Here is a 14,762-nt window from a genome sequence, read left to right as displayed (position 1 = left end):
GTAAGATAAGTTGCACTTGTTTTACAGTCGGTGACGTTCAAATATCACGGCACGTGACGTCGCAGAAGTGGCGGAGTAAAAATTGCGAGTGAAGGAAGTGACGTAAGCCTCGCACGTGCGCAGAACGGATGCGGTTTCCGGTACCATTCCATAATATTCCGAGCGCAACAAACGAGTCCGGGCGTCTTGTCTTGCTTATCAATGTGAACGCACTCAACAGAAGTGTAAGGACGCGAGTCAGCCAATTGAGACGTTCCGGTGATTTGTTTCCGGCTGCTGTAGCCCACAATGCATTGCGGGGTGACGTCAGTGACACAGCTCTAGCACGTGACTACATAGAGACCGGTAATTTGACGAGTAAAATGAGTGACAGGAGTACTTAGATTGCGCAATGGTAACAATGGACACAAACGACGTGTTGCTTTGTGTATTGTTACCATAGCAACCGCGAAACAAGCTTTTGGGAGCAACATGTCAGCACAGTCCAAAGAAAGGGAAGATGAGGACTTTAAACAGGAGACGGTGACATCTTCTACTGCTGCACCGTCCAGACAAGAAGCCGTCGAGGACATCCCAGAGACCGTAGATGACTTTCTTAGGAACTTCCTGCAGAAACTTGGCCTGAGACGGACTCTGGCCTCTTTTGAGGTGGAGTGGTACGACTCGGCTCACAAAGTCCTGACAGAACCCTTGTCCATAGCTCCTCCGGCGCCGGGCGTTCTTGTCTTCCCTGATGCCGTCACACACAAGCAGCTCCTTCAAACTGAACTAGAGAACGTCCACATGGACACCAAGCGCTTCAAGCAGGACGTGTTGTCAGCAGGGGACAGCCTGGTGAGGATGCAGAGGGACAGGGACCTGCACCAGCTGCACCACCGGCGATGCTTGGAAGACACGAAATGTCTGCTTGAGGACATAAAGCGTCTGAAGAAGCGCCTGGAGTCTTATGAGCCGGTGCTGAGACATCTGGATGACAAGTACCAAGCGACCCTGAGGCAGAAGATGCTTCTCAGTTTGGAAAGCCAACGAGTGCTGAACGCCTCTGAAGCGAAGCCGAGTCAGGACCAAACCAAGACGGAGAGAAGCAGCAAAAAGATGAGCAGCACCCCCAGACACCCGAAGGACAGCGAGGTTCCGATCTACAGCAGACGCTTGCATGCGCAACATCCACAAGACAAAAGAGCACATTCCTTCAGTCTCTTGTGTTCCATCAAAGCCCACCATCTTCCAATCAGCTGCGTCAGCCTTCATCCACAAAAAAACATCCTTGCTTCTGCCAGCGACGACTGCAGCTGGAGGCTGTGGATGCTGCCAGCCAGCAGAGAGAAGGTAACATCTCCCAAGCCTGCACATATCAGATTCCCATAACGTCACAGTGCAAGCTTTACCGCTTTATCATCACCAGGTGGGCCAGATGGTCCTGACAGGTGAGGGACACTCTGATTGGCTGTCAGGCTGCAGCTTTCACCCAGAAGGAACCAAACTGGCAACAACCAGCGGAGACGCCACAGTGAGTTGGTCTTCACGTCTCTTAGCTTCTATCTTTATCTTGTGGAACCTGATAGGAGCCTTCTTCTTATGGTCTAGCTTGTTTTCATTCCCATTTGTTAGCAGGATTACACTAAAAATACTAAAATATAAAATACTACGTGCAGGGTGCGTTCTGGACCAACACATTACTGCATCTTCTATACCAGGGGTCACCAACGTGGTGCCCACGGGCACCAGGTAGCCCCCCACGACCACATGAGGCGCCCGCAAGCCTGCTTTTCATTCAGGTTTTCAGTTAATAATGAAAGAACAGTAGAAAGAAATGCATTCTGAAATACAAAATGTGAGTTGTGGACACCAGCATTTTGTTCATGTTCTGGTAAAACAAGCATATTCGCTTTGTTTGGGTTTAAAATAAGCTCTGAAAATAAATGTTACAAAAATGAGTAGCTCTTGGCCATTTTCATTTTGTAAAAGTAGCTCTCACGAGGACAAACGTTGGTGACCCCTGGTGTACAGTGACTTTGTCAGGAAATACTGCACAGGATAAGTCTGACCAAAAATCCATGTACTATTCTGTTATTTAAAAAAATTGTTTGAAACTGTTTAATTCAAATAAATAATATGAATATTTTCTTCTGATATGTTCAGATAGGCTATTGTACATAATTTAAAACATATAATTTATAGGGCTGTCAATCGATTAAGTTTTTAATGGTATTTTGTCCCGAGTTAACTCATAATTAATCACTTAATTGCAGCTAGTAATACGTTTTTATGTATAAAAATGATTTGATACGCAACTATAACTACATCAAATTTTCTGTAAATGGATATCCATTTTGCAAATATAGCCCATTATTTTATTCAAAAAAATATACATTTAGAAATCCCCCCGTTTTTGCATGTTTAATGCGAGCGGCGTTTTGTCCCGCCGCACGGTGGTCTAGTGGTTAGCACGTTGGCCAATACAGGAACAGCCTGGAGATCGGGAAGACCTGGGTTCGATTCCCTGGGCATTTCTGTGTGGAGTGGAGTTTGCACGTTCTCCCCGTGTGCTCCGGCTTCCTCCCACATTCCAAAAACATGCATGTTAGGTTAATTGGTGACTCTAAATTGTCCATAGGTATGAATGTGAGTGTGAATGGTTGTTTGTCTATATGTGCCCTGTGATTGGCTGGCGACCAGTTCAGGGTGTACCCCGCCTGTCACCCGAAGTCAGCTGGGATAGGCTCCAGCATGCCCCCGCGACCCTAATGAGGATGAAGCGGTATAGAAAATGGATGGATGGATGGCGTTTTGTCCCACTTTTTGACAGTCCTTGAAAGGCATCTTCTTTGTCCCACGCTGTACAGATTTTTAACGTTTTTCTTTCACCTCCTATTTGCTTCCAAATGCTGATACTATGTGGGAATGCATGGAGGTAAGATTTGATGACCTTCTTGAGTGCTAATGGGTATATTTGTTCCATACGCAACCTCTGTGAAAAACAAGTCCAGGCTCTTACTGGTGGATGGTGGCTCTGTATTCATTTCATGCTTTAAATTTGATGTTGTTCCTGTCATAGATTTACACAATCATAATAAATAACATCAACTAGATCGCTATAATGTACGTATGTATGTTTTACTTGCATCTAAAATAAATACTAGTTAGGTGGGGCGCTCGTATGCCGAGGTACCTCTGTATAATGACCATTTAAAAATGCCGGCAGTGCTTCAGTACCTTCTCGCGTCTCTCTGGCAAGTCGACGTAGTCCATGACGATTCCAGCCACAGTGACGGTAGGTACAAATAACTTGGGTCTTGTAGAGACAGCAATCCAGCAGGGATTTGAAGCTACATTTAATCAAAATACCCTTTTCTTTGTCCATTTCTGCTCAATCGTTGTTGGCGCTTGTAGCTCCACAGTCACCGTTCCTTCCTCAAACTACGGTGTGGGCCAAGGGTCAACCAGGACCTGCGCACGTTAATGCACGTCAAAAAAAATGGTGCCATTAAAGGAAAGGGCGTTAACTTCCAGTCCTAATCATTTATCACTTTAATAATCAATTATTGTATTAATTATGCATTTGAATATCTATTCTTGAATTATTCAAGTCTTTCTAACTGCATGAAAGTGTCCCGTTTGAGAATATTCGTCCCGTCGTCTTCTAAGCGCCACCTCGTGGTCAACTTTGATGTTTTTTCCTGCAGGTGAGACTGTGGGACTTTTCTTGTGGACGCTGCGTGTTGACATTTTCTGGTCACAGCCGTCCCACGTGGGGTTGCTCCTTCCACTCTTGCGGCCATTTCCTGGCGTCCTGCTCCTCCGACAAGACCGCCAAGCTGTGGGACCTCAACAGCCAGCGTTGCCGCCTCACAATGCGCCGCCACACCGCCTCCGTCAACAGTGTCTGCTTCCAGCACCTCTCCAACACTCTCCTCACGTCCTCGGCAGACAGAAGTGTGGCCCTTTGGGACATCAGGATGGGGGTGTGCACCACCTCCTTCCATGGACACCGGCATCCTTGCAACCACGCCACCTTTGGCCTTGCCGAGGAAGTCATGGCTTCCTGTGACACACGTGGGATAGTCAATGTGTGGGACATCAGGACGCCCGCCTCGCCTGTACGCACGATAGACGCTGGGCCGCTGGGCGCCAACCAGGTGGCCTTGAGTCCGTCAGGGAAGACGCTGGCGGTGGCGAGCAGCGACGGTTTGGTTCGATTGGTGGACGTGGATTCCTGCAAGGTCTGCAAGCTGTCAGGACACACGGACAGCGTCAACACTATCACGTTTGACCACAAGGGGGAGACTGTCATGTCAGCAGGGAGTGATGGTCTCATTAATGTCTGCACGTGACACATTTTAGTCTTGTCATTTAAAAACAACCATTTTGTTCACACACCAAATACTGTACTTCGTTTACTGCATCAACATTTTAATGTTTAAATGTGTCCCATGAAGCTTTGTGCTTTATGTGACTTCTAGGATACATTTTGGAGTGGTTGTCATGTGACTATCCCGGGATAATAGCGTCCCTGAAATGGCAGCGTCTCAGGTAAGCTAGCTCACTTCCAAAAGCGTATATGTACTTTTATGCTTTTAATCACGAAGGCTTGAGTGAGGACATCCAGGCTGTGCAAAAATGCATGTATATGATATTATGTATTGTAAGCATAACCTCCTGGGCGGAGGTAAAAAAAAAAAAGTTACGAGAGTTATTGCCCCTGAATTACAGGTAAAAAATCGCCTACCCAATGCTTATAACTTAGAATTGAGCATGATTTTTTTTTTAAATATTTAAAACCCAAGTTGCCTTGAAAGGCATCTTCTTCTAAAAGCAGGCCAAAATTTGGCTGTAGCAAGTCATCAAAAATAATTACCTGCTAAATCTTAAAGTCTTGAAAAAGAATAGAAGGCAGTGAATTTAATTTGAATATTTTTCGAGTGAATTTCTTACGCACATGTATGCAAACAAAGTGTTGCTGGGCTACATAGACTGTGTTCGATTAGTATTTTTTTTAGGCCCAACAGAAATATAAAAATAAATATCTATTTTGAATATACAGGGAAAAATAAAAGTGGTTGTTATACTTACAACCAACCTGATGATTCTTGCCCTTGTTTAATGGCCAAGGGATCTGCACCTCTGTATCAGCAACCCAGTCATCTCCATTCATATCCTCGCTCAGCTCTCATCCGTAATTATATGTCTAGTCTCAATTATTTCGTCGTCATTCCTTTCAAAGAATTGTACGACCGCATACTTCATTCGGGTCATTGTGTTAGGGTATCAAACTTCACAACAGATATCTAACGCTTGAGTAATCAAATAAAATAAACGTGTCAGTCTTCTTGTGATCTTGTGAAAGAGACAAAGGAAATTCCCGCGCATTGCAAGAAAGCGGTTTCAACCGACCTTTTTCATTGGTCGATATGTATTGCCGGAGTCCTTTTGACCCAATGAAAGTTGTCGGTTCTCAGAGGGAAGTAGCACACACAGAAAATGGCCGATGGTAAACAAAGTAGACCAAAACGTAGTGACGCTACTTGACTGACCAAGAAAACCCAACAATTCCAAAACAGTCGAGAAGAAGATGGCATGAAACAGGTGTGCCAGCAAATTTCCATGACACGCCTACTGTGGATACCGTTGCGGACTTGGACTACGAAGAGGAGGTACAGCCTGGAAGTTCCGCAGAAACAACCCCATCAACGCTGCGTAGTGATACCATCTCAAGTGACAGCAATATCACTGAGATTGTGATAGTACTGTGCAGATGGAACATGAGAAATTTTGTATTATTTTGAAATGCATTGTTGGTAATTTGTGTTATCATAATGGCTGTGAATGTGAAGAAAAGGCACTGCTTTTTGTGATTGAAGTAAATAAATCTTCTGACAGGCTATTATATTCTGTTAGAGAACTGCTGATATCTTCTAACAGCTTTACATTTAGTGGCCAGTGGCGTAAGCAAGCTTTATTAGTAAGGCCCCTGGATGAACACCACATTGCACCTACTGTAGCTGAGGTTGGACTCACAGTCTTCCCTCCGGCACCCAGCAGTAGAATTTTGTAGACGTACCTGTTCATAAATAATATATAAAGTAAAAAGTGCGACTTGTTGTAACCAACATTTATTGAAGCACACTGCAGGAAAGTTATGTGATATTCATTAATAGGATGCTTTTCTCATCACTATGATACTATGACAAGCAAAGAGACATGAAGAATAGAGCGAGGTACACACAGTGGATTCTTCAGTAACCCTAGTGTCAGTCATGCGCTTTCAACTATATATGTGTGTGTTGGTCATTGGGCAAAGGGTTAGTTAACAAAGAGTGAACGAGTGAACTCCACAAAGTCGAACGCTGACGGCAGCTCACGGCCCTTATTGTCAAGGTAGGGTTTCATGTGTGAGAGGCAATAATCTGCTTGCTCCTTGGTCAGGTTCTGAAAAGGGGGAGCAAAAGCAGACATGAAATAGCAGTTTTCACAGTGAAAACCATGACGAGAGGAGCACTGAGCTGACCTGGTACAGCTCTTCCTTGGTCACGTAGGGTTTGTTCTCGCTGCTTAGGGCACGGAAGGCGCTCTCAATCTCCTCGCTGGATTTCACGTTTTCTGTCTCACGGCTGATCATGAAGGCCATGTATTCTTGGAGCGACACATTGCCGTCCCTGCAACACAGACATCATACTTAACTAAGCCGTCTTCTGTCTGGATCCAAACCCAGCTGTCTCTATGCAAACACAGTTTCACTGCAGAATTACTACGTACTGTATGTCCTGTTTCTTAATGAGCATACAAATGGTCCACCCAGGCTTGACAATAAATCTTCCATTGATTGTAGTTAACAATCATGGCTTTAAACTATTATTTCAGCCAGTGACAGACCTGTTTGGATCCACGGTGTCGAGTATGGCCTCAAACTCAGGATCAGGTTCACCCTCTTCCACCATGGGCAGGTCGTAACCTAGCGAGCGCAAGCATGACTTGAACTCCTGGTGGTTGAGACGGCCGGACTTCTCTTTGTCAAAGTGTCTGTAGGACCACAAGGGCAGGTTAGAAGGTGTGTTCAGATGGAGGAACAAAACAATGGGAGATGAAGGTCAAAGTCCCATACTTGAACATCATGCTGAACTCCTTCAGAGCCTCCTCTGTCACTCCAGTCGTGTTCCTGAAAGTCAAAGCAAAAAGTTGTCAGACGCTGAGCAAATGAACTTTCCCAACAGGTGGCCAAACGTGGCTGTGAAGGACATCAGACCGGCGCAGGACTTCAATTTAAAACTTTAAAGAGACTAACTTTTTTTGCACCAGAATCTGAAAAAAGGCAGACCACTCTTGTCAGGTAGAAGATCTTTGATTAATTTTTTTGCTTTGCTTTTTGCAATAGATCCTTAAAAACAGAAGAGTTTGTGTTTTTTTTTTTTTTAAGTACGTAGCAGAGCACTCTGCCTTATTCAGGATCTTTGTTAAGTGTTTTTGGGTTTTTTTTGCGGTACGTCCTTGAAAACGGAAGAGTGCTTCTGTCATGTTGAGGATCTTTGACTGGCATTTTTTCAGTAGGTAGAGTATTCTGTCTTACAGAGGACCTTTGATTAGTGTTAGTGCTACTTAATTTTTTTATTTTTTTTTTGCTGTAGGTCCTTAAAAATGGAAGCACGCTCCTGGAGAGGATCTTGCAGTAGGTCTTTAGAAACAGCACGTCTGTATAAGTAAAGGATCTTTGACACGTGTTTTTGCAGCAGGTCCTTAGAAACAAAAGAGCATGCTGTCTTATAAAGGACGAGGACCATGCAGTATTATACGTCCTTAAAAACAGCAGTGCTCCTGTCATATAGAGGACAGACACACATAGTGTGTCTGTTTCAGTTTGTGATTTTCTGACATCATATATGACTTTATTTGCCATTTACTGAAGTAAAAGTGTGAAGTGAATATGTTAGAGAAGTCCTTAGTTCTCTGAAGATGTGGCCCCCCTAACAATTGAGCTGAATAGCCCAGTGTTAGGAGCACGCTCCAGTGCTCCAGTGGAAATGTGTTGGTGCATGATAAGTAAAGAGGTAAAGGGTGTGTAGTATTGTGTGGATTGTGTACCTGGCCTGTATCTGCTGCTCCAGGTTATGCTGCATCCTCATTCCCAGCTGGTCCAGTTGGTCCCACTGCTGGGCCAGACCCACTGTGCTGTGTTCCGTGTATTTGTTGTCCAAGATGAGCGCTTCTTCCATTGCTGCACCCAAGTCTTCAATCTTCTTCAGTTGGCTGCGCATGGCGCGAATCTCCTGGTGTTTACGCTACACACACACACCCACAATCATTTGACATGAGTGCTTCAATTTGACAAACACGACACACAAAAAATAAAGTTGTATGTGGAAAAAGTGGAAGAGAGCATGTGTTAAGTCTATCAAAGTATTGAGGTGATGGATTAAAGCCAGATTGTATCATTCCTATTCCATATTTAGTTTTCAGATCAAATGTTATACCATAAAGCTTTGTGATTAGAAAGTGACAGTGTTACTAGTGTTTGTTGTTACGCAATGAAACGTAGAATAAAAACAATGATGCTTCTGTGTGTGTTTTGTGTGGATGTGGCTGATGTACTGTATGTGCTAACACATAGAGTGGCGATGTTGCCACCACTGCTGTAGCTTTCTACAGTATGTTTTCCCTCATAAAAGACCTAAATTTCACAGACATGTCTTTTTGCTTGCTGACATTATTCCTGTTTTTTTTTTTTTTTTTTTTATGAATGAGCACTATGGTCAAGCAAAACATGCATGCAGTAATAAGGACATTTACCTTAGTGGCCTCCAGTTGGGATTCAAGTGTACCTGACTCTTCCACCATACAGGACCTGACACCAAAAGACACAAAGTAAGAACACGTCTGTCAACATTCACTAACCACAAACCTTGGATGTAGCAGTGTTGGGAAAATTATTTTTGAAAAAGTAATTAAATTAGTAATTGAATTAGTGACAGAACTGCTCCTTCATAAATGTAATGAGTTACAGGTAATTATTACATTACTTTTTTGAAAAAGCTTTAAATATGACAAAGTATTGGGACTTAGCTTTGTAGTTGCAGTCTGAGCGATAACCTATGATGTCAGCTGTTAAGATATCCATGCATAATGACGCACTACATTTCACGCCGGTAATGCAACATGTAAAAAAGTAATTCCAGTAATCCCTCGTTTATCGTGGTTAATTGCAAAGTAGGATTCCTTATTTACAAATGTAATATTTTCATAGAGCATAGGAAACATTTTTACCGCCTTCTAAATACACTTTAACATTATTAGAAGAACCCTCTGGACATAATATCTACCCAAAGACGACATAATAGAAAATAAGATGAATGAGGCGTAGCATAGACTCACGTTGATAGCGTACTTCCTGCAGCGGCTCTCATCAGTGTAATGTTACTGACACCTAGTGACCAGTGTGGAATACTACGCAATGCTCCTGTTTGTGGTTAAGGAGAGACTCAAAATGCACTTAACGAGCTTTATTAACGAGCGGAGAACACATGTGCAGTGCTGCTGTTGGCTAAACACAGTCAACTCTAGCGAGCTGACGTCACATGTCACTTCCAGGGCTTGCCCATTAAAGGCACACAAAAGACCCGACATTGTCATGTTTTCTGAATGCCTTATATTTGTATTTTCCTTCATTTAGCCATTTTTATTCTTGAAAATGCTTAGTTTAGGCCAAGAATACTAACATTTTAATTACATATACATATTTTTTTGACTAACAGGCTGTAGTCAACCACAAAAAGCAATAATTTATTTTGAAAAACCGTGATAGAGTGAAGCCGTGCAATTCAAATCACAAAGCGGCGAGGGACAACTGTAATTAGATTACCCGTTAATGACTGGATAACAACACTAGCGTTAGTAATGTTATTTTTACTGCTGTTGGAATTAAGTATGCCAGTTTACATTAGCTTTTGCATATGACTGACGCTCAATGAAAGATATAAGAAAGGAAACAATAATGCTGATACTAACCCATCCAGAAGATATGTCCTGATCCATGCAACAGACAGGATTCCAGCAAGGACGATCAAGGAGGGAGAGGAAAGAAAAAGACAAAACATGTCAACAAAAGATGGAGTGTATTGTCAGAATTCTTGTCATGCACTTTTTTCTTTCATGTTACACATTATTTATACTTTTTCTATTGACAAGTGAATAATTGATAGTAAAGGGTTAAAACAATAATAAAAATGATTTGTGTACCTGGTCATTATTTATACTTTTTCTATTGACAAGTGAATAATTGATAGTAAAGGGTTAAAACAATAATAAAAATGATTTGTGTACCTGGTCTCCTGCAGCCATTGGTGGAAAGCGTTGGCATGTTGTGCAAACTCCTGACGTAGCTTGTCATTTTCCTCCTGCCTCCTCTGCTCTTTCTGGAGCTCCAGTTCTCGCTCCTACGTTCAAACAGCCAGCAGGGTACAGAAGTCACAATGACACACACTTTGGAAATGATTAAAAAAAAATAAAAAAAAACCCACATCATTATTTATAGAAATGAATCCTACTTGTATGACTTTCTGGTTGCGGGTCACTGCTAATGTGGTTGACTGGCCAGTTCGTAAAGCAGCTTTGTGTGTGTGTTTTATGCGTTTTTGTTTGCGTTCATTATCTACCTGTACTTTCCTCGTTATATGTCCGTGACTGTCCAGCTGTGCACTCTGCCCACCGTGCTGTGTACCTTTCTTCCTTTTCACAGCCCAATACCCATCTGGTCCTCCTGTCTCTGCTGCAACACTCTTCACAGCCTCATGGACCAGCCTTCTAGCAGTTTTTACACTGGTGCAAAACCAAGGAGATGGTGGTGACCTCCAACAAGCAGCACCAGTGTGCTGCAGCAGTCACCAGCACAACTCACGGTGAGCCAGTGCAGCATGTTGAGGAATATAACTACCTGGGAACCACCTTTAACAGTTCTCAGAAATTCTCCAACACTAAGGAGAACCTCAAGAAAAGCCAGCAGAGACAGGAATCTCGGTAAGAACATTCTCAAGAACATGTTTTACGCCTTCAAAGAAAACATCCTGTCTTTCTCAACCACCACTTGGTTTCATTCAACACCCTTCAGGACAGAGCGCACCTTCAGATGTTTGACAGTCTATGAACATCTGACACGCAGACTCGCAGGCCGCATCGTACAAGAGCCCTCATGCTGTTTCCAAAGTTTGTGTGGCTCCCATCTGGTCGCCAGCTTCACACTCCTCACTGTCTATTTACACGTCTGAATGCCATTTACACCATTTGCTATATTACCGTATACATTTGCTATATAAACCGCAAGAGAATACTGACCAATGCTAACTACACCAACAACACACATAGCTCACTGTTCATCTGTAGGAGGGTTAGATCTAAGACACGCTGGGAGGACTACAGTCTCACTGTTGGCCTGGGAACGCCTCAGTTCCCGCTTGGAGGACCTGGAGGAGGTGGCTGGGGATAGGGATGTCTGCGTCACCCAGATCCCACTCAGCAAAAGAAAATGGACGGATGGATAGAATAAACACTAAAAATACATGTTTTAAAATCCCAATATTGGGGGACAAAATTACAGACATGAGACATATTCCCCTCGAATGTGATCGGTTGTCAGTTTAGCGTTTTTAAAGTCTCCAATCGGTGTAAAGCCTGGTATGAATGCCTGGGAATACCTTGATTATCTTCTGCAGGTTCCCCCATGTTTCTTCCAATGCTTCCATGGTGAACCAAGTGTATGGGTTGGACACCACCTGGTAGTTCTTAATCTGCAGGTCCAGTTCAGCCAGCTGGTTGAAATCGGTATGGGCTGAGGTCAGCGATGAGCGGAAAGCTTCATGGGCTTCACGCAGTGCTCGGATCTCTTCCAGAGAATTGCACCTCACTGGGTCCGTCAGATCCTCCTCGGCATTCTCAAACCAACTGTTAAACGCTGATGCCTTTTTGGCAAATGTAAGAAACAAGTCCTCGACCTGGGGAGGGAACAAGAAAAGTATATTTTTACAAAGTGACACGCAGCCAGCCATCCATCCAATAGACCGACAGACACCATCACCTCCACCACACCCTCTGACCTCTTTACCTTTCGGAAGTGCTCTTGAGCCTCCAGAAGTTTCTTCTTGCGAGCTGCTGAGTTGGAGAGCAATTGGTTCCAGCGCTTCATCAAGGCAGCATGACGAGCTTCTATTGCTTTTGACTGGACGTGCTTGGCAGCCAACAGCTGGTCTTTGAGAGCCGTGATACTGGTGATGCCCTCCTGCTGGAAGGCTTGCAGACCGGCATCAAAGGTCTCCTACAAGTCCACAATGATCAAAAAGGTCAATCGTTGGAGACAGAGAAGATGTGTGCACATTTTTGTGCAGGAAATACCTGCTTGGTCAACAGAGTCTGTACAGAGGACAGGTCTCTGCCATAGTCATCCGTCTTTAGGCTGTTCTCTTTCTCTCCTGAATAGAAACCACATGCAAATGTCACAAATAAACATGGTGTGGCTAATTCAAAACAATAAAATAAAAAGAGCTGACTGGTCATTATGGTTATTGGTATAGTAAACTATCATTCTCTTTGTTGTACAGCTTGTATTCACTTCATGCTTCATGTCTGAAAAGAAAATTATCAGTCAAGTACAATAGACTGTATCACTGCATATTCACCATTCATGGTCACACAAATGTGCAGATTTTTGGTCCATCTATGTGTATATGGGCAGGTTGTTCAGAAACCAGAATGTTGGCGGTTCGATCCTCGCTCCCTCCACCCAGTCACTGTCGTTGTGTTGTGTAGGAATGTAGGTCTGGCGGTGGTCGGAGAGGCCGTAGGCGTGTATTGGCAGCCAAATGTCCGTTAGTCTACCCCAGTGCAGCTGTGACTACAGATGTAGATAACCGCTGGTGTATGCCTGACAAGTGAATGACTAATGGGTTCACTTCACTGTAAAGCGCTTTGTGTACCTTGAAAAGCACTATATAAAGTCAAATCCATTATTGTTATATCCAAGTTTCACTTTTGCATCTCAGCACACAACTATGGTGCATTCAAGGATCGCTGTACAAAGTGCGACATCTCAGCTCGAGGGAAAAAGATCAGTGAAGCATAAAGACACAAACATGTAAAGATTGTGGGATTTTTAAATAGTGGTACACGTCCAGTATGCTGTACATTTCACCTGTATTTTACTTATAAATGATTACTAACATGAGGAATTTTCTGGGGGAAAAAACCCTTTCTTTGCAGGAAAAAAAAACATTTTGACCAAAAAAAGTTGCAAATTTGTAGGCCAATGAATGCTGGATCGCAAATGTGCAGTATATACGCTTTATATAAACAGTGGCTATTGGAAAAGTGCTAAAGACAATGAGACCAGCGAAGGATGACAGACAGCATTGTAATCTTTTTCATACCGATCCAAGACTCCACCACATCAGCCTTCCAGTTGAACTGCAGAAAGGCAGAGTTCTCATCCAGCTTGGCCTTCCTCTGAGCAGCTGCCCGATTCAGCTCTGACACTTTGCCTTGCAGAGCCGACATCTTGGACGTGATATTGTCCACATGATGGTTGTTCTGTTGAAAAAAAGGCAACCAGTACATCACATTGACTTGACAGAGCATTGACAATGCAGATTGCTTCTCTTCCCATTGCACAAGTACCTTCTTAATAAGATCTTCTCCATTAGCACAAACATCACCGACTCTGTCTCTGTGCACAGTGAAGTCTGTCTCAAATGCTTCATGCTTTTTAAGCAACCCCTGTCAAAAAGGAACCACATTTAGTAGCAGTGGTAGCAGGGGGGGTGGACCCTTCTTAAATAGAAAAAGCACCTGCACAGCAGCCAGTGTGTCTCCATAGTCTTCACTCCCCACTAAATTCAGTTTCTCATTAATCCATGCTTCTTCTTCTTCCACATTTGCCACAAATTGCTGGTAGTCCAACGATTCCTCCAACCTCTGACCCCTAGATACAAACACACGTTTCTTTTGGTGTACTTGTGTGCATATATATGTTGAATATATATATATACTGTATATATTTACTGTTACCTTGCTCCAGATAAGTCTTTGAGTTCTTTCCAGTGGTCAACAAACTGGGACAGTCTCTGCTGAATCTCCTCTTGACCAATGGTGTTGTCATCAGACAGTTTCTTTCCAGTATCCAGCACCGACTGGAAGCATGTGCCAGTGTTAAACATTTAAATATTCACATATCCAACTCAACTAAGAAAACCTCCTGAAACTGTGCCGAGTTTAACACAAAAGATTACTTTAAAGGTATTTTCTTGAAGTGTCCTATACAGCTTTGTGCTTGAACTCATCAAGTCTCCAAGTGGTGAAATAAAAGACATTTTGGAGCAGTTGTAATATAACAGTCATGTGACTATTTGAGGATTTGGCTTTCCCAAAATGGCAATGTGTCAGATAAGTTATTTCCAAAAGCTTATTTTTTTTTTATCATTTTAAATCAATTTTCTATACCGCTTCTCCTCATTAGGGTCGCGGGGGTATGCTGGAGCTTATCTCTGCTGATCAATTGTAATTATTTAATAGGGTACCAAATATTACAATTTAACTCTTCTTATTTTATTTCTTTAATGAATTCATAGAAAACAAGGTAGGAAATATCACCATCAGGCTTTTAACCTTAAAATTGTGATGGAAAGCCTGACGTGTGACATATTTGTCACAATAACAAAACTTTTGCTAATAGGACACTCAAATGTCAGTTTCCATGATTTTTCATGAATACGTGTATATAAAAAGTGTCC

At 43.0% G+C, this 14,762-nt stretch overlaps 2 protein-coding genes across 6 annotated transcripts in view; one reads left to right on the top strand and one right to left on the bottom strand.

Moving 5' to 3' along the window:
- The first annotated feature begins 29 nt into the window (after positions 1 to 29).
- On the top strand, positions 30 to 8,731 carry LOC129170491 (sperm-associated antigen 16 protein). Of its 2 annotated transcripts, XR_008566612.1 has the most exons (5): positions 30 to 345; positions 443 to 1,329; positions 1,406 to 1,510; positions 3,687 to 4,533; positions 7,212 to 8,731. XR_008566612.1 is itself a non-coding variant. In XM_054758147.1 (4 exons), the coding sequence occupies exons 1-4, from the start codon at positions 129 to 131 to the stop codon at positions 4,332 to 4,334; spliced, it is 1,857 nt and encodes a 618-aa protein (XP_054614122.1). In that variant the 5' UTR covers positions 30 to 128; the 3' UTR covers positions 4,335 to 8,731. The 2 variants fall into 2 exon arrangements, 1 of the variants encoding a protein (XP_054614122.1); XM_054758147.1 differs by having other exon boundaries at positions 3,687 to 8,731.
- sptan1 (spectrin alpha, non-erythrocytic 1) overlaps positions 6,098 to 14,762 on the bottom strand; it is a 57,387-nt gene continuing 48,722 nt past the window's right edge. For all 4 annotated transcript variants that reach the window (XM_054758142.1, XM_054758143.1, XM_054758144.1 and 1 more), the window contains 15 exons: positions 14,041 to 14,162; positions 13,822 to 13,954; positions 13,651 to 13,749; positions 13,404 to 13,563; positions 12,373 to 12,449; positions 12,086 to 12,295; positions 11,679 to 11,975; positions 10,312 to 10,424; positions 9,997 to 10,014; positions 8,782 to 8,836; positions 8,077 to 8,273; positions 7,103 to 7,156; positions 6,874 to 7,020; positions 6,509 to 6,656; positions 6,098 to 6,429 (listed from right to left, as the gene is read on the bottom strand). In XM_054758142.1, coding sequence (XP_054614117.1) covers positions 6,304 to 6,429; positions 6,509 to 6,656; positions 6,874 to 7,020; positions 7,103 to 7,156; positions 8,077 to 8,273; positions 8,782 to 8,836; positions 9,997 to 10,014; positions 10,312 to 10,424; positions 11,679 to 11,975; positions 12,086 to 12,295; positions 12,373 to 12,449; positions 13,404 to 13,563; positions 13,651 to 13,749; positions 13,822 to 13,954; positions 14,041 to 14,162 — 1,956 coding nt within the window. In that variant the 3' untranslated portion in view covers positions 6,098 to 6,303. The remainder of the gene's footprint in view (positions 6,430 to 6,508; positions 6,657 to 6,873; positions 7,021 to 7,102; positions 7,157 to 8,076; positions 8,274 to 8,781; positions 8,837 to 9,996; positions 10,015 to 10,311; positions 10,425 to 11,678; positions 11,976 to 12,085; positions 12,296 to 12,372; positions 12,450 to 13,403; positions 13,564 to 13,650; positions 13,750 to 13,821; positions 13,955 to 14,040; positions 14,163 to 14,762) is intronic.

Source organism: Dunckerocampus dactyliophorus, chromosome 17 (genome assembly GCF_027744805.1).
Source record: "Dunckerocampus dactyliophorus isolate RoL2022-P2 chromosome 17, RoL_Ddac_1.1, whole genome shotgun sequence".
In the NCBI taxonomy this organism is placed as follows: Eukaryota; Metazoa; Chordata; class Actinopteri; order Syngnathiformes; family Syngnathidae; genus Dunckerocampus; species Dunckerocampus dactyliophorus.
Note: the sequence above shows the minus strand (reverse complement) of the source record. Positions and strands in the feature narration are given on the sequence as shown.